Genomic DNA, 19,636 nt, shown 5'->3' on the forward strand with positions numbered 1-19,636 from the left:
AAAGATCGAAGAGGCTAGTATGGGGCCATAAAGGTAAGTGAGCTGTCGACATACTCATACAAAGCTTGACATAAAATATTGTCTCTGGACAATGGTTAATTGTTCCAGACCTTAATCTGTGAATGATTGAATATCTTAGAAGCTTGAACGTTGTTAAAAAAGGTAACAAAAAATGACTAAGGGCTTAAACTAAACAAAATAAATGTTAATATTTATAATACCATTTTGTCAAAATAGCAAAAAATTACACTTTATTTTAGGCAGTGTTGTGTCTACAAATTTGACAAAGATTTTTAAAAGATATTCAAACAATAAATTAATGCTTACACATTCAATTCGTGCAAAATAAAAATGATGTATTTTATGAAACCACGTGTCCACAAACACAAGTTACACTCCATAAAAAGCTAATACCCATCAGATTAGTTTTATGCCACTCCAATTAGTATGCAAATTTTGTGTAATTATGGAGAGTTGGGCAACACTGGGCTGCCCATTCACACGACGCCAAGAACCAACCGCTGGCATCTCTCACGGCCCAAACAGGAACTCTTCTCCGCATGGGTGCCGGTTTTTACCACTCAATTAAATTAACCGCAAGAGCGGTCGAGGAAACCGCTTGAAGATGGCCACTCTCAGCCGATCTCTCTCTCTCCGCCACCCGGTTGCAGTGCATCCGCCAGGCTGGGAAATTCCCGCTATGCGGTGAGAGAAAGGGCGAGAGACCCGGGAATGATTAATACGACACGTCGTCATGTCAAAGATGACGGAACTCATTTGGAGGCGGACATGGCATGGGATCCCGTTTCAGTCGCAAGATCCCGAGAGCCGAAGCGAAATGGAGCAGCAGTTCGGTAGCTCCAAAGAGCGGGAGAGACTACACTGTAAAAAAATCTATTTTAAAACTAGAATAAAACGTTCAAATTGAAAATATTAATCAAGACCAAAAGAGTTTGTTGATTTGAAAATAGATTCATAGTTTTGCATTTACAAAATATTAAAATCATAGAAAATAAAATAAATCAATACCATAATGAAATCATTACCTGAACTACAGTTTTATTTTAGTTACGGATCATAGAAAATACTTATTATGGGTAGGACTTTTTTGTTAGGGAACTTAAATAAAAATGTGATTTAAATAAATGTTCAATCTATCTGTGTAGTCAAACACGGATTTAGGGGTAAGCCTTAAATGAATGGCTTGTTAACGGTTACGCATGATTCTTTGTTTTCAGTGCATAACCGGTTCCATTGCCAACCGATTCGAGCTCCAATGTAGAGGGTCCCCCACACAGCTGGGTTCAGTTTTGAACGAACTCTTGGCCGCTGCGGACGTGTGTTGGAGCCCTCGATTCGCCCGTTTCGCTTCGATTTGAATCCGAGTGTGCTGGTTGGTGAGCGGACTGGTGGGCCGACGAGAGTGAATGTGAAACGTTGAAACGTGTCGCGCATGCGCCGTCTTCTTCACCGTTATCGTTGCTGTGTGTGCGGGTCTTTGTGGCTGTTACTGTCGCCATGCAAAATCGCTGAAATTGTTTGGAAAATAGTGCAAAAACCCGATAAACATTGAACACCCACCTCTGGACACTTATTGGATATTTTCAGTGTGAATCTTTTTTTCGGAGCTCCCCATCTCTTTTGCTCGCCCACAAACAAACAATTCACCCTCTCTGTCACTTTTGCTCAGTGTGTGTGTGCTAGCGTTTTTTTTTTCTTATTTCTTTTTTTTTTTTTTTTTTTTGGGTCCCCTTTTGGAGTTCCGAGTCTTCTTTGTCCGTTGCTTCGTCGCCGTTTCGGCTTTGCTTACGTTTTCGTTCATGAATTTAATTAATTTTTGTGTTTAATTTTAGTTGTTTGGCTGCCGCTTCTTCTAGTCGTCCACAGCCTCCAATGCAACAAAAGATATTTTTCTTTTTCGCAATTTTGGCAACTGGAGAAATATTCAAGAAAAAAATAAACAAAAAGTCCAGAGCTTACAATAATATTTATGAGCAAAGTTAAAAGAAAAAAGAATACCATTCCTAAGAAAACTTAAAATATGTTTTTTTTTTTTTAATTCCTTTTGTTTTTAAAATCTTCCAAAAAATGTATCCACAATTTTCTAAACAAATTCTTTGTGGTTGCAATTATTTCCAACTATAATTTTGATAAAAATTCTGTTTAGTGATTGGTTTTGCCATTTATAAATTGGTCTCTACTGAATTCTCAACACGACAATAATAATTGTTGCTATTTTTATATTATTTAAATAGTGGCTGTTTCTGGTTTTAGGAAAGCGTCACAGAGAAGCCTGTTGTTCAATTGGAATTTCGGAAATTATTTGATCTCAACTCCAACTTTGGCCAACAATTTCTGAAATTAGCCACAGAAATGTTTATTAATTAATATGAAATATGAAATAGCCGTGAGCTATTTGGCTAATATTCAGAAAGCCGAGTCTTTTGGCTTCCACCACAATACAATTTTTCGTATTATACCGTAATTTCAAAGTGATTATTGCCGTTCAGTCTTCCACGCTTTCTGGACTTTCTCCCTCTCTCGCTCGCTCGTTGGACCTCTTTTTTTTGACCAGCGTTCGCCCACAACTTACCGACCATTTGGATTTAGCTTTTACCCCATAAAGTTTTCTCTGCTCGCCCGTTAAATAATAATTTCTAAACAAACTCCAAATTGCAATAGGCGGAAAAATGTTAAGCGGTGAGGGGCTGTCTTTATGACTTTGTTAGCTTTAGCACTCTGCAGTTGCTGTAATGTTAATTGTTTGCAGTTGTGCAATGGCATTTATAATTTTTTTTTACTTCTCTTTATCTTCGCCTTACTGCTTTGCACATATGTACATTATTTGTATGCTTTTCGATGTTGTCGGTTTTGTAGGTTTTTTGTTTTTTTTTGGCTTCTTTCTCGACTATTGTCGATTATGACTAATGGAATCTGTTTGTCGTTGGTTGGTTTGTAAGCCCGCAGAAGGTCAATTGCTTTGTGGGTAATTCCGTTTTCATCCGCCTCTTCGCCCTTTATTTGTTTTGCCATTTATTTGGCCATACACCACATTGCATTCAATAAAAGCAAATTTATTTGTTCGCTTCACTTTGTGCAATGTAATTAATTGGTTAACATTAACGAACCATTTCGCTATTTACTTACGCTTTGTTGCGGTCGAGTCAATCTTGCTTTTTAATAGATCTAAAAAAATAAAATAAGTGCGTTTTTAAACAGTATTAATTTAGTCAGTTGTGTAATTTAAACGGAAAGTTACAACAGTCCTACAAAAATTACCTCAATATAAACCAATATTTAAAAGCAGTTCCCACTTGCATAGCTCTTTCTTAACTATTCGAATTTTGTTTCTGATGACTAATTTTATTTAAAATCTGATATTCCAATAATTTTTGTGAGTAAGAGTCATGATTTTTAACTTGGCCTTAGAATCTTGAAACTAATTTAAATTTCTATATAAATTATGAATCACATTTAAATCAATGTTAAATTATGAAAATTACCTATCCTGCAAATTGAAAATCTATGTGCTTTAAGTTAAGGTATTTACCAATCTTACAAAAAACTTCAATCGGTCCACAATATCTTGACATTTTAGTGCAAAGAGCAAGTGACTATCAAAACAAAATTCATTAATAGATAACTTTATCAGGCTTTATGCTAATTCAATCGACCAAACCGCAATCACAAACATTTTAAACGAGAATTGGAGTGAATCGGTAAACGGAAAAAATCGACAGATGACTTAAAACAAAGAGTGTGAATCTCCGCATGAATCACATAATAAATATGCAAATAGCTGTGAATCAAAGAAATCGCTTGTTTCATTTTGCAGTGCAATAATTGGAAATCATGGGATCTCAGCTGAGCAAAAATTAAAGTGTGAACCAAATGTACAACCAAACCACTGTGATGAAACTCAAAATAATGCAAAATTAAGCCCATGCTGTCAAAGTCAATCCACATCCCAAGAGTGTTAGTTTGCTTAATTAATTTAACAATACAAACGACCGATTTTCGTGCACCACAATAGCGAACAAACGTCTAATATATATACAAAATAAAAAGTGTTTGCAATCAATATGAGTGTTCGAAGTGCGCCCCGTCAGAGGGCAGCAAGCAAAAATCGAAACCCATGTCCCAGTCCAAAAAAACACAAGCTCCGGTTGGCTTATTTGGCTTATTTGCCCGGAGCAAAATACGGAGGAGCCCTGCTGTTGCTACTGATTAGTCTCGGATCTCTGGATCTCGGCTCAGTGCATTGTTATGGTGAGTACCAACCAACAACCTACCACTTCATATCAAATTGTATGGTTATTCAATTCAATTAGGTTTATTTGCATAGACATGGATCGTGAAGCGATTGGTAGACTTGTTTCAGTCGGGGAATGTGAAAACTAATACAAAAGATGGAATTTAGATAGTTGAGATAGTCAATAAATGAACAATAGTTCTAAATTTTAATCAGATTTAAAGCTCTAAGCACCATATATGTATTTTTATTAAATAAAACCAGGTAGGGAAACAATTTAAGCTTTTTTTTTTATAAAACTCTAAATTAATACTTATTTTAAAATATTTTTGTTTAACCAAATCTGAGATAATCGTTATTGTTATGTTAATTTTGACAAATCTCAGATTATAGTTACACAAGATTTTTATTTTTTAAATCTGAAATAATTGTTATTTCGGTCTCTGATTAACACTTCAACGTTCAATGCAATCACTGCAAAATGGCTTTAGTGCTTGTATCGCATTTACAATATTTAAGGCAAATAAACCCATCATATGTGAGTTAATACTACCTGGTCAGAATTGACGTCATCCACTAGACGCCTTGCAATGGAATCGGCAGACGGGCCAAGATCTCGTGGCTTCAAAATGACCGATTAGAGTCCGCCTCAGACAATTTATTATTCATAAAAATAGTAAACATCAAAATACACAGTCAGAAATGGCTCTAGCAAAGTAATGTGGATACTCTTTAATGTAATAAACAGTTAAAAAATTGTTAGAACAAAGCTCAATATTGGTTCAACAAATTTGTTTTTTGATTGAAAGACACTTTTCTAAAATGAGATTCTTGAAATTGAAATCGAAATATTCAATTAATATTTTTTCCCAGTATACATTGTTAGAGAAGGGGCAGTGGAAAACGAAGCTATAGATTCCACGATGTCTGACGATACTGGTCACGTACCGCTTGTTTCAGTGGCGAGGGGCGTGGTCAGAAGCTATCCGAGTCAAATGTCAACGCACGATCAAATGGTTTCCCTTCTCTTCTCTTCTCTTCCCTCGCCTTCGCCAATCCATTGATTTGTTAGCTTCCTCTCGATTTTGCATTTTTATTTAATTCTATCCCCCCGTTTTTACATTGTTTTGGTTTTGCTATTTTGCTTATCATTTGATTTATGATCCGAAACCGATATTTTGTGTTTTTATTTTGCAATATTTAGCGTAATGAAATTACTGCAAACAAACGTGAAATATATCCCATTGTGCTGGCCAACCCCGCCACCCCGCGGTGTTATTGTTTTCGAGCCCTCTTCCTGATTAAAAGATCGACGGCTTTAGCGATCTCCGATCCCAGCAGGTGGCATGGGGAAGTCGAACATTGAATTCGACTCGGCTGTTGGCAGCAAATAATTTGTTTCATTTTGTTTTCTTTTCATCAATTTTATTAGCATTTGCGAAGGTCTGTTGTTATATAAGCGTGGATTTGTTATACCGAAATGCAACTGAAATACAAAAACTGTTGTGCTAATAACGACAATTATCTAATAAACATATACATAATTGAAGCCTTTAGAATTAACAGTATATACTGTCTTCAAGTAGCTGTCAGCTAATTAATTTAGTAGATTGCTTTAGTGAGATTTTATATAAATTTAATTTTAACAATAAATAGTAAATTATAAGTCAAAATATACATTGCTATATATATATATATATATATAATACTTTTGCAACTTATATAAATTTATTTTAAATTTTTACAAAGTATCAGTAGAATATATTTTTTCATATCATAACATTTTGCTTTAAATTGCTGGATATCTTAAAGTTTAGTTCATTTTTTTGGTTCTCTATCATTATTATTGCTCGGGGAATCACCGACATAATCGTGCTTTCTTCGCAAGTTTTAACCAACAAAGACTGATAAGTTTAGTCGGCTCGCGGTTCTCAAGGCGTACGAATCGAGCAAAAAATGAGCGCAAAAATCGAGGAGGCTAACGAATGTAATGGTGAAAAAGCTTTAGCAAGAACAAAGAGAAAACCCGAAGCAGAAGCTTCTGAAAATGTTTCAAGTGCAAAGCGGCGTGAAAAAGCAGAACAAGATGGGACCTCTACCGGATCTTCTCTCCCTAAAACACCAACAACTATATTCTCCCTGAACACCTATTGCTGGAATACTATATTGTCTTATCTTTGTTTGAGTGACCAACTAAGACTTGCTGCCTCAAATCGTTATATAAAAACACATTGCGAATCTTTACGGTATACGTATAGACACGTTAATGAAAGCGTCACAAATACGCTAGATAAAGACGAACTACACCACTTGCTGGAACTCATCAATGAAAATGTTATCAGCTATGAGTCATCGCTGGATTCTCAGTCCGATGGGGGAGAGCATTTGTGGCTGTTGCGAACCTACTGTCCCAATTTGCGGCATCTCAAAATGAACTTTCGACGCCCCAGAGGGCACGATCTAAAACAATTGAAAAGTCTTACATCTCTGCACGCCCGTCTATATTTTAGAGATCCGATACAATGTAAAGAGTTCGCTCTTAGCCTAATGGAACTACCGCAGCTTAAGAAACTAACGCTGGGGTGGACGCACAATGGGAGCTGGCTGCATGTTCTGGAGGATCTCGAATACCTGGATATTTCGAATTGTCCTGCATTCGATGACGAATGCTTGGCACTGTGCTTCCTGAAAATGAAGAAACTGGGCACGCTCATAACATACTATACCTCGGACCACTTTGGAAATATTGTGAAAAACTGTCGCAGTCTGGAAAGACTGGTCTTTCGGACGTCAAATGAACCATCCGATGTCATCTGCCAGCTGCCCAGATTGAAACATTTGGAGATGTGGAAACGGGACTGCCCAAAGCCTAGTTTCATCGAGGGACTTATCCAAAGAACTGGTACTCCGCTAGAAACTCTCATTCTGGCGGGACACGATTTAAGATCTGAGCAGCTAAACCATGTCTGTGAAATTTCTGCGCTCCGGGAACTTGGCGTGGAGTGTGAAACTGTTCCCTTGAGATGTCTGTCAAGGCTGAAGAATCTGGAAATCCTTCACCTCACTATGCAAAAAATTACCAATCAGGATTTACTAGCGCTTCTTGAGGACTGTCCGCTCTTAACTATCCTAAATGTGCAGTGGTGCAGTTTGGTCACGAAGGATTTTGTCTTGGATGCCATTCGGTTGTATAGTCACAGAAAGATAAAAATATATCTATATAGTTCATCTGTTAAATGGGAAGAAATCCCTTTACACCCAAGAGACAAAAAGTTAATTAAAATTACTGGGGAATATTTAAAGGGATTCTATCTTTAGGTAACAAGAACTTAAATTAGTTATTTTTAAGTTATAAAACACATTTTATTACGAGTAATTTGTATAATTTTATCTACTCAAATTGATATAAACATGTGTCTTTTTTAGTTTACTGGTCTAAAAATCACCATAAATATGTTGCAGTTTTCAAGTAGTTTTTCCTAAGATACTGCCAGTAATTAAAGTGCGAACAAAATCCGGCATTTATTATTGTCATTAGTTTTGTATTTATTATCATTCAGCATATAAGGCCCATTTATACAAATATATTTAATAAAAAATAATACATTTAATTATATTAATGGTGGAATGATTGTTTTATGTTTTAAATTTGTACTTTCCACTTCTATACTTTTAAAGTGTCGTTTCCCCTTTATGTTCGTTATCATTTCTATGATTGTAAATTATACTCAGAGAAAACTTAATGGGGGAATAACCGACTTCATCGTGCTTTCCTCGCTAGCTTCACCAAACAAACACTGATAAGCTTAAGTCGAATGGCGATTGTCAAGGTGTATGGTACAAGCAAAAATGAGCGGGAAGTAGTTTCAAGAAGATATTAATCATTATTTAAAGTGTTAGTGAAATCCCCCATTTATTAATACCACTACTTTGTATTGATCATCTTTCCAACTTTTAAACTGAATGCTTGTGCTCACACAGACTTGTTAACATACATTTTCAACAAAAATCCAATTGAGGAAGTTTTAATTAGGCAAATGGCATTTTGATTAACGAAATAATAGTGCACAAATCGCAAACTTGTAAGCTTACAATTTTATGTATATATTGGGCAAATCAGTAGAACTTCAATTTAGGAATGACTGCATTCTTTACGAATCGCAACTCTTAATTAAGCCGCTAGAGATAAAATAAATTCTTTGGGATTCATTAGTCTTGATGTTTAGCAGTGGCAAGATCTCGCACGGGATTTTAAAATTAAATTAAGTCATGTGCGCATTTTTATATACCGTCAAATTTGGCAGCCAATTAACAGCTAACAAATAGATGTCACTGACTACATTCATTTTTTTTCTTCGTCCTCCATAATTAGTGTTAATTTTTCAAAAAATTTGCTCTAAACAGAAGGCGAAAGTTTTTTGTTTGCTTATGACTTTGCTTGCACACGTGACAAATTGAATTAATTTTTGAAAAATATTGGGGTTTTCCTAAGCAAGAATTTTATACTAAGCGAGATTGTGAACAAATAAATAAAATATTAGAAATAAAGTAGGCGACATATATGTTTGACAAAAATATTAAGTAAGTCTGTGAAAAAAAATCTAATGAGAAGGAAACGAATTGGAAGTCGAGTCAATATCTTTCTATTAGCAATGCTCTGCTGTCTAATATTTATTTATGGTATTGATCGGAAACAAACCAAAAGTATACGCAACGGTCCAAGGAGTTCAATCACTGAAGACAATGAATTCTTTGTCAACACCAGTGGATGTCGAATAAGTTCGATGAAACCACTTTCGGATTTTGCTCTGTCCTTCATGAAACCTTTTGATCCAATTGTTTGTAAAATGGTTCAGTTGATGGTCGCCGAAACCATTGAAGGTAGGAATTACTTGGTCAGAAACATATCAAAGTCTGGCCTACTTTCGTGTTGTCGTGTGTGGCGCTGGAGACAAGTCTGCTGTATTTATCGGGAATTTGTCAGGGTTGATGACTCAAATAACAAGTACAGGTCCTGGAGGTTTTTTAAGCTAAGCGAAGGATCAAGGTACCTTGATGTGGGAGCTGGCCAGCAAAATATTCGCATCTGGTGCTGGGTGGACTTTGCCAGGATTATTTTTCATGATGTCCTTTATTTTCTGCCACCGCCTTCGAATGCTTCAGAACCGTATCACTCCAAGGACCGTCTTTCCGTGATGATCCTGGGCATTGATTCCATTTCTCACATGCACTACCTGCGACATTTTCATCAGGTGGCCGATTTTATAGAACATTTGCCCCACACAGAATTCTGGGGCTATAATAGAATCGGAGTAAATACCTATCCCAATCTTATGCCACTGCTAAGTGGTCTATCTAACGATGAGATGGAGCAGTCTTGTTACAAAGGTAGAACCAACTTTGACAACTGTCACTTTTTGTGGGATGACTTTAATGAGGCGGGATACACCACCATCTATGGCGAAGATACGGATATATTCGGTTTATTTATCTACCGAAAGAGGGGCTTTAAGAAGCAGCCCACAGACTTTTACATGCGTCCCCTGATGCACGAGATTGAATCGCATTCCTTGTATCGCACAAGATTGGACCTTAAATGCACTGGGCATCGCCTCTATTGTGATGTGTATTATCAATTTATCTTGAACTTAATTCCTCATATGCAGCGCATGTCAATATTCTCATTTTTCTGGAACATGCACGGCGTTCACGACTACTTTCATTTTGCCAAGCTGGTGGATAAAGATTACCTGAATATATTGAGGAATCTGCACGAAAAGGGAGTAATGGAGCACACTCTGATTCTATTTATGGGTGATCATGGCTTGAGGTTTGATAAGTTTCCACAAACTGCCGAAGGACAAAGAGAGATGTCACAGCCGCTTTTAATCGCCATTTATCCCGAATGGTTGAAAAAAAGATTCCCTCTGGCCATGTCCAATTTTGACCAAAACTCTAGAAGTCTGATTACAACATATGACCTGCATGAAACCCTTAAAGATGTAATAAACCTTGAACAACTAACCGATGCTAGTGTAAGTAATCGAACGCGATGTTTGGAAAATAGTCGTGGAATCAGCCTGTTCTTACCCATTCCTGAGCACAGAGATTGTCGAAGTGCGCAAATACCGCGACATTACTGCCTCTGCAACGAACTAACCGTGGTTTTCACCCATGGCACGGCAGTTCAACAGGCTGCCCAATTTGCAGTGGACAGAATTAATGATCTCATTAGGCCATATCCCCAGTGTCAAAAACTGTGGCTCAAGGAAGTTCGAGCTGCTTATGGCGCAAAAGATAAATCTGGAAAAAGTCACCAATTAACACAGATTATGGTACGTTTGAAGACGACGCCGGGAAATGGAAACTTTGACGCCACCATTCTAATAACAAACATTATGGAAAAAAGGACTCTGAAACTAGGAGGTCCTGTCACCAGGACTGACAAGTATGGACATCAGTCGTATTGCGTTCAAAACTACCGCATTGAAATGTACTGCTATTGCTTGTAATAAGAATCTATTCATTGTGCAAAATAGAAACATAGCTTTGATAGTTGTTTAAATGATTTTATTTACATTTTAAAAATATTAAAAATATATATATATATATATATTTTTTTTTTGTCAGTCATAAACAATACAATATTGATACAAGAAAGTATTAATTATATCTAAAGAACATATATGCATATTAGTTGAAAAACAATTTACCAAAATATTACATTTTTTTACCCAAAAGGCAGCACTCACAAAACTATTTAAATTATGTTAAAAATCAATTTATATCCAAAATCAGATTAGTCTTATCTTACCATTGCTTTTTTTCAGAGTGTAGCAAATTACAATTAGTTACAGTACCATGCATGTTTTCTCTAAAATTGAATTATGCAATGCCACGTGAAAAAAATCATCGTCTTTTGTTTAAACAGCGAGAGTCACGCACGAACCGAGATGAAAGTGAAATATGCGACGTATCGTACTGGTATAAATCAAAAGACTTAGAAAACGAACGCGAAACAGCTGACGAAACACAGAGATTTACAAAAAGTACAATGCGACAATTGATGGCGCCGACATAAGTGGAAAAAAAAACCCAGTAGTTCATATAAATGTGTAAACGTATTTTGCTTTTTTTTTTGGGGGGAATCCGTGATGTCGTGCATGTTTTCCTACAACAAAAAAAAACCAAACAGCTTATGGCCAGAGTCAGTTTTTGTTGTGGAAGCTTCTTCAGCGCGCAGGTGTTGGTTAGTTATTTTTATTTTTATTTTGCCAACATTCCATAAACCGCCAACGCAGTGTGTTTTTGTACATATAAGCTAAGCTATATACATATATAGCCGATCCAAGTCAGCTGAGGCTTCCTCTCTCAGCTGGCTACGTTTTTGGTTAACCGGATCTGATTCTGTTTGCCATCTCAGACCTGGAAATTAATGCTATTTGTTGCTTTTGCTTTTGCTTTTGCTTTTGCTTTTGCTTTTGCTTTTGCTTTTGCTTTTGCTTTTGCTTTTGCTGTTGCTGTTGCTTTTGCTGTTGCTAGCCATCCATCCATCCAACCATCCATCACTTATTTACACTCACACAGTCAGAGGTGAGCAATGCTCTCGAAAATGGTACGAAATATAGTCATGACTTGTAGCTGTGGCTGCCCCTTCAGCTGTCAACGTCATGGTTTTTGGCATGGTTTGCTTTTGCTCACGGTGAAGAATCCAAAGCCACAGATCCGACAAAACAAACCAACTTATTTCGTTCAGAACGGAATTAAAGACGAATTCTTGAGGGTGATGCCGTAACAATAGCAATATTAAAAGACGAACAAATAAACTGGTTTAAGTGCCTGTTATGTGGTGTATTCCATCTAAGCACTTTTTAGAATGTTGGGCATGTTTTATTTTCGGTCTGCGGGCATTGGCTTGTTAATTTGAAAACTGGTTTCGCGTAAACAGTCCCTCTCCCCATTGCAATTATACGCAAATAAACCATAATTATAACGTTTAGCGTCAGAACAATTACGCCTTGCAGATTTTTATCACTTAAAGGTGTCTTCTGTTTAACAAACATTTATTTTACAACTCGTGTTTTTTGTGTGATTCATGCATAAAGTCGACTCGAAAAAGGTGGAATTATTAATTGAGCTTGGCGAAAAACAGTGTAGTTAAATTGGGCTTAGCTTTTAACGGTGTCAATTAAAGGAAATGAATCAAACTATTTGAAATATAATTTAAAAGATTTAATTTGCATCTTTTCTCAATTGCCAATCACGGTTTAAAATTCATTTTAAATATCCGGGTGTGGCGATTAGTCAAATACAACTAGAACTGGAAGACAAGATTATTTTGTAATTAGTTTTTATGATGACAACTCGAATCAAGATAATTTCCGAAAATTACTAAGCCACTTGTTAGAATTGAAAAATTGTAGAAAAATATGCAAATTAGTGGCATTCCTTTGGTCCAGCCATTAGTTCATTTGGGTGTGATTCAATCGCCGCCGTTCCAGTCCCAAGTCAATCAATTTTCCAGTCAATTAAAACCAAACTAAGTCAACCAAATACATTTTCTAATATCACAATCTACATTTTATCGGATCAATTTGACTTTGCTAAAAACCGGCTACTGTCCGCAGACAAGCTTATGCGTAAATTATTTATCTAATTCGAAGTGAACATTTAAGGCATTCTCTGATCTTAACTAGCACAAATTTATGCGTCATTTACACGCATAAAACTGAACGAAATTACGCAAACAAATGCAAATTAATTGGCAGCCAACAACAGCTTAGTTCTTTTACTTTTGAATGTATTACGTAGAATTGGAAAAACATTAAATTCTTTTGAAATAGCGAATAAGATATGTAGGTGAAGGTTTGATTTCAAGTATACTACTTATTTGCTGAATTTATTTATCACAAGTTGAGGATTTTAAAAATCGATGCATGGAATTATGTTTTTTGCAATGATTATAATCTATGGTATCAACTTAAAGACAAAATATTATTATAACGACAAATACACAGAAAAATGATTGATAAAAAGGTATTTGGTGCATGACATATTAGTTTAATAAATTTTTGTCGAGAAAAAAAGCGATAAATTACCCTTTCTAAAATTTTTTTTAAATTTTGTAAATATCAAATTGAAACTATCAATTTTTGTGTATAAAAAAATTATTATTTTATTTGCAAATATACTTAGTATTTGACAGATAATCATTACCCTGCATTTATTTTTTAAAATAGTATGACATCACATTTATAATTAGGCAGACTGAGAATTCAGTGAGAACGAAAGTTCTCAGGCAAAAATAGACTAAGCTTAATTGGTTTAAAGTGTTATATTTTAACATTTTTCACTTCTTTGCTATTTTTCAGAGAAAATGTATAGTCAGACTGAGAAGCAACGCTACGATGGCTGGTACAATAACCTAGCCCATCCCGACTGGGGATCTGTGGGTAAGTGGAATCATCTGGAATTTCTATCAGGCTGCTGACGACAACTTTCGAAAAAGGGCTTATATTTGTAGATCCGATTACGCCTTTTATTAGAATCAGATGTGATTTGAGATCGGTGGAGATTTGCATATCGATTGATTCTTTCGCAATGACTGGCAAATTAGCATATAAGCCAGCTGTGTGTGAAAACCAACTAACCCTCGATCCCATTCACTTTTCAGATAGTCACCTGGTGCGAAAGGCGCCGCCCTCATATTCGGATGGGGTTTATGCGATGGCAGGTGCCAATCGACCCTCTACCCGCAGGCTGAGTCGCCTTTTCATGCGGGGAAAGGATGGACTGGGATCAAAGTTCAACCGAACAGCCCTGCTGGCCTTCTTTGGCCAACTGGTGGCCAACGAAATTGTGATGGCCTCCGAGTCCGGCTGTCCCATCGAGATGCACCGCATCGAGATCGAGAAATGCGACGAGATGTACGATCGGGAGTGTCGTGGCGACAAGTACATCCCATTCCATCGGGCAGCCTACGATCGGGATACCGGACAGAGTCCAAATGCTCCCAGGGAACAGGTGGGTTGGCAGGTTACGGATCGGGATTAACTTCCACTACTGAATGCCTACTCCGCAGATAAATCAAATGACTGCTTGGATTGATGGCAGTTTCATTTACAGCACCTCCGAGGCCTGGCTGAACGCCATGCGCTCCTTCCACAACGGCACCCTGCTCACCCAGAAGGACGGCAAGCTCCCCGTAAGGAACACCATGCGGGTGCCCCTGTTCAACAATCCGGTGCCGAGTGTCATGAAGATGCTCAGTCCGGAAAGGTTGTTTCGTAAGTTCATTTGAAATACTAAAATAAATCAAACATAACTATTCCTTTCGAAATTGATTATATTTTGTTCAGTAATAATAATTAAGAATAGTATTATGATATTCATCAGAAAGTAAAAACTAAGGCTCCAGCTAAATCTTTCAGTTCTTAACTTTATCAATTACTTGCTTTAACAACTTAGTTACAACAATTAATAATTTTTTTTTGATCCCTAGTTCTTGGCGACCCGCGCACCAATCAAAATCCGGCGATCCTCTCCTTCGCCATTCTCTTCCTGCGCTGGCACAATACGCTGGCCCAGAGGATCAAGCGTCTGCATCCGGATTGGAGTGATGAGGACATTTATCAGAGGGCTCGCCACACGGTGATTGCCAGCCTGCAGAATGTGATAGTCTACGAGTACCTGCCCGCCTTTCTGGGCACCTCCTTGCCGCCTTATGAGGGGTACAAGCAGGACATACATCCTGGCATTGGGCACATTTTCCAGGCAGCTGCCTTTCGCTTTGGCCACACGATGATTCCGCCAGGAATCTACAGACGAGATGGCCAGTGCAACTTTAAGGAAACGCCAATGGGGTACCCAGCTGTTAGACTGTGCTCCACTTGGTGGGATTCCAGCGTGAGTTATGGTTCTTATAAATATTAATTTTTTACTAAAGCCTTGACTTCGCAGGGCTTTTTCGCGGACACCAGCGTGGAGGAGGTACTCATGGGCCTGGCCTCGCAAATATCCGAACGCGAGGACCCTGTTCTCTGCTCAGATGTGCGGGACAAACTCTTCGGTCCCATGGAGTTTACACGTCGAGATCTGGGTGCCCTGAATATAATGCGGGGTAGGGACAATGGCCTGCCCGATTACAATACAGCGAGGGAATCCTACGGCCTGAAAAGGCACAAGACCTGGACGGACATCAATCCCCCGTTGTTTGAAACGCAGCCGGAGCTTTTGGAGTAAGTAAAATATTTTAAAATCTTTATAAGAATTAGGTTAAGCCAGAAAAAGTCTTTTTAAAATATGATCTGTAGAAGCTAAAATAATAAAGGAAAATTTAATATCTCATGGTTTAAAATTCAATCTTTGAATTAAAAAAATTTAAAATAACCCAAAACCGAAATATATGAAAATGATAAACATTTAAATATAAAAACTTGGTTTTACCTGCTTTTTTAGCTGTGTTTAAATTAATTTATTAACTGGCCTATCTTTTTTCTTTCAGCATGCTCAAAGAAGCGTATGACAACCAGCTGGACGACGTGGATGTCTATGTGGGCGGCATGTTGGAGTCCTATGGCCAGCCGGGTGAATTTTTCACGGCAGTGATCAAAGAGCAGTTCATGCGACTTCGAGATGCCGATCGCTTTTGGTTTGAGAACGAACGCAATGGAATCTTTACGCCGGAGGAGATTGCGGAGCTGCGAAAGATCACGCTGTGGGACATTATTGTGAACAGCACGGATGTGGCCGAGGATGAGATCCAAAAGGATGTGTTTATGTGGCGTACGGGTGATCCTTGCCCCCAGCCAATGCAACTGAATGCCACCGAATTGGAGCCATGCACCTATCTAGAGGGCTACGACTACTTTTCCGGCTCGGAACTGATGTTTATCTATGTTTGCGTATTCCTTGGCTTTGTGCCCATTTTATGCGCTGGAGCTGGTTATTGTGTGGTCAAACTGCAGAATAGCAAACGTCGCCGATTGAAGATTCGCCAGGAGGCTTTGAGGGCGCCACAGCACAAGGGATCGGTGGATAAAATGCTGGCCAGGGAGTGGCTGCATGCCAATCACAAGAGACTCGTGACTGTAAAATTTGGCCCAGAGGCAGCCATATATACAGTGGATCGGAAGGGTGAGAAGCTGCGCACTTTCAGTCTGAAACACGTGGATGTGGTCAGTGTGGAGGAATCGGCCACGAATCACATTAAAAAGAAGCCTTACATTCTGCTGCGAGTGCCCAGTGATCATGACTTGGTTCTGGAACTGGAATCCTATGGGGCACGCAGGAAGTTTGTAAAGAAACTGGAGGACTTCCTGCTGCTGCACAAGAAGGAGATGACCCTGATGGAGGTCAACAGGGACATTATGTTGGCGCGTGCGGAGACTAGGGAGCGGCGCCAAAAGCGGTTGGAGTACTTTTTCCGAGAGGCCTACGCCCTGACATTTGGTCTAAGACCCGGCGAAAGACGCCGCAGATCGGATGCCTCCAGCGATGGCGAGGTGATGACCGTGATGCGAACCAGTCTGTCCAAGGCGGAATTTGCCGCCGCCTTGGGCATGAAACCCAATGATATGTTTGTGCGCAAAATGTTCAACATTGTGGACAAGGATCAGGATGGACGGATCAGTTTCCAGGAGTTCCTCGAAACCGTGGTGCTCTTCTCACGCGGCAAAACCGATGACAAGCTGCGCATTATCTTCGATATGTGCGATAATGATCGCAATGGCGTAATCGACAAGGGAGAACTGAGTGAGATGATGCGTTCGCTGGTGGAGATTGCCAGGACTACGAGTTTGGGAGATGACCAGGTCACCGAGCTGATCGATGGCATGTTCCAGGATGTCGGACTGGAGCACAAGAACCATCTGACCTACCAGGACTTTAAGCTGATGATGAAGGAGTACAAGGGTGACTTTGTGGCCATCGGTTTGGATTGCAAGGGAGCCAAGCAGAACTTTTTGGACACCTCCACGAATGTGGCTAGGATGACCTCGTTTAATATCGAACCCATGCAGGATAAGCCACGTCACTGGCTGTTGGCCAAATGGGATGCCTATATCACGTTCCTCGAGGAGAATCGCCAGAATATCTTTTACCTATTCCTCTTCTACGTGGTCACCATCGTTTTGTTTGTGGAACGCTTCATTCACTACTCATTCATGGCGGAACACACCGACTTGCGGCACATCATGGGCGTGGGAATCGCCATCACCAGGGGCTCTGCCGCCTCGCTATCCTTTTGCTATTCCCTACTCCTGCTGACCATGTCCAGGAATCTGATTACCAAGCTCAAGGAGTTCCCCATCCAGCAGTACATTCCCCTGGACTCGCACATTCAGTTCCACAAGATTGCCGCCTGCACGGCGCTCTTCTTTTCGGTTCTCCATACGGTGGGTCACATTGTGAACTTTTATCATGTGTCCACGCAGTCGCATGAGAACTTGAGATGTCTGACCAGAGAGGTGCACTTTGCCTCGGATTACAAGCCGGACATAACCTTTTGGCTGTTCCAGACGGTCACCGGGACTACAGGTGTCATGTTGTTTATCATAATGTGCATTATCTTTGTCTTTGCCCATCCCACAATTCGGAAAAAGGCCTACAATTACTTCTGGAACATGCATACCCTGTATATTGGCTTGTATCTGCTGAGTTTGATTCACGGCTTGGCTCGATTGACGGGACCACCTCGCTTCTGGATGTTCTTCTTAGGCCCAGGCATTGTGTACACCCTGGACAAGATTGTCTCGCTGCGCACCAAGTATATGGCACTGGATGTGATCGACACGGATCTGCTGCCCTCCGATGTGATCAAGATCAAGTTCTATAGACCACCGAATCTCAAGTACCTTTCGGGTCAGTGGGTGAGGTTGTCTTGCACCGCCTTTCGGCCACATGAGATGCACAGCTTTACGTTGACCTCAGCGCCGCATGAAAACTGCCTCAGTTGCCACATCAAGGCCCAGGGCCCATGGACATGGAAGCTGCGCAACTACTTCGATCCCTGCAACTACAATCCGGAGGATCAGCCCAAGATCCGCATCGAGGGACCATTTGGGGGCGGCAACCAGGACTGGTACAAATTCGAGGTGGCCGTGATGGTGGGCGGCGGCATCGGGGTCACCCCCTACGCCTCCATTCTCAACGATCTGGTCTTTGGCACCAGCACGAATCGCTATTCGGGCGTGGCCTGCAAGAAGGTCTACTTCCTGTGGATCTGCCCATCGCACAAGCACTTCGAGTGGTTCATCGATGTGCTGCGCGATGTGGAGAAGAAGGATGTGACCAATGTCCTGGAAATACACATATTCATCACGCAGTTCTTCCATAAGTTTGATCTGCGAACAACAATGCTGGTAAGTGCGGCAGACTAAGAATCTTGAACATTATTAAGCTGGCTGTAAACGATGCATCAGTTCCAGCTTTTTTGACTCTACAAAATTAATCTAAAGAGTTTTAAAAATAGATTTACATAATTTAATTGTAAGCTTGTATTGCTGTTGCTGATACAATTTTATTTTCTTGACTAAACAATATATTTATTTTATTCTAGTACATCTGTGAGAACCACTTTCAACGGCTGTCGAAGACCTCAATTTTCACGGGTCTTAAGGCGGTCAATCATTTTGGTCGCCCGGATATGTCCAGCTTCTTGAAGTTTGTCCAAAAGAAGCACTCCTATGTGAGTTTTCTTTGATTTTCCGAACTTAAAAATGTAAATAATATAATATCGTTTATATAATTTATCGTAGGTCTCCAAAATAGGCGTCTTCTCCTGCGGTCCTAGACCGCTGACCAAAAGTGTGATGTCTGCCTGTGATGAAGTGAATAAAACGCGCAAGTTGCCCTATTTCATTCACCACTTCGAGAACTTTGGATAGATATTTGAATAGATTACCCACATTTACACCTGCCCTCGTTTATTAACCTGCCCGTCTCGCTCAACGAAAGTTAATTGTAATCTTAAGGATCATTCATTAGTTTTAGCGAATTCGGCTGCTCCAATGTACTTAACTCGCTTATCCCTTAATCGTAGGCTACTCGTACAATCATAATTTAGTCAAGTTTTGTTTAGTGCATTATGAAAATATGTATCCCATTGTAACAAAATCACTGCAATCACAACAACAAAAACAACAGAAAGGCCTCTACTTATATATGTGTATGTATGTATATGTGTATTTATTGAAAATATGATTTGTTATCAGTTTTTGTAAACCGTTCACATTATTTATTAAAAATTTACAATTATCTTTATACGTAAAACATTAAGTGCATTTATTTTTTGGGGATCAATGACAAAAAATGTATGCCCTCTGTTTATGGTTAAAATTAAATATAAAAAAAATTTCATTTTTAAAATTGTTTGTCTTTTTTAGA

The 19,636-nt window shown here is 39.0% G+C and overlaps 3 protein-coding genes across 6 annotated transcripts; all 3 read left to right on the forward strand.

Moving 5' to 3' along the window:
- The first annotated feature begins 1,310 nt into the window (after positions 1–1,310).
- LOC108148001 (dual oxidase) lies at positions 1,311–19,522 on the forward strand. 4 transcript variants are annotated; one of them, XM_017274824.1, is made up of 10 exons: positions 1,311–1,393; positions 3,836–4,269; positions 13,624–13,704; positions 13,926–14,275; positions 14,334–14,538; positions 14,754–15,157; positions 15,212–15,489; positions 15,756–18,612; positions 18,810–18,938; positions 19,009–19,522. In XM_017274824.1, exons 2-10 carry the CDS (start codon positions 4,083–4,085, stop codon positions 19,135–19,137), a joined length of 4,620 nt encoding a protein of 1,539 aa, XP_017130313.1. In that variant the 5' UTR covers positions 1,311–1,393; positions 3,836–4,082; the 3' UTR covers positions 19,138–19,522. The 4 variants fall into 4 exon arrangements, with proteins under 4 accessions (XP_017130313.1, XP_017130314.1, XP_017130318.1 ...); XM_017274825.1 differs by having other exon boundaries at positions 1,320–1,397; XM_017274829.2 differs by having other exon boundaries at positions 1,346–1,409.
- Positions 6,183–7,817, forward strand: LOC108148003. The gene has a single exon (XM_017274831.2). The coding sequence runs from the start codon at positions 6,209–6,211 to the stop codon at positions 7,568–7,570; it is 1,362 nt and encodes a 453-aa protein (XP_017130320.1). The 5' UTR covers positions 6,183–6,208; the 3' UTR covers positions 7,571–7,817.
- Positions 8,857–10,769, forward strand: LOC108148002. The gene has a single exon (XM_017274830.2). The coding sequence runs from the start codon at positions 8,857–8,859 to the stop codon at positions 10,762–10,764; it is 1,908 nt and encodes a 635-aa protein (XP_017130319.1). The 3' UTR covers positions 10,765–10,769.
- Positions 19,523–19,636: the final 114 nt, after the last annotated feature.

This window comes from Drosophila elegans, unplaced genomic scaffold (genome assembly GCF_018152505.1).
Source record: "Drosophila elegans isolate 14027-0461.03 unplaced genomic scaffold, ASM1815250v1 contig_814, whole genome shotgun sequence".
Classification (NCBI taxonomy): domain Eukaryota; kingdom Metazoa; phylum Arthropoda; class Insecta; order Diptera; family Drosophilidae; genus Drosophila; species Drosophila elegans.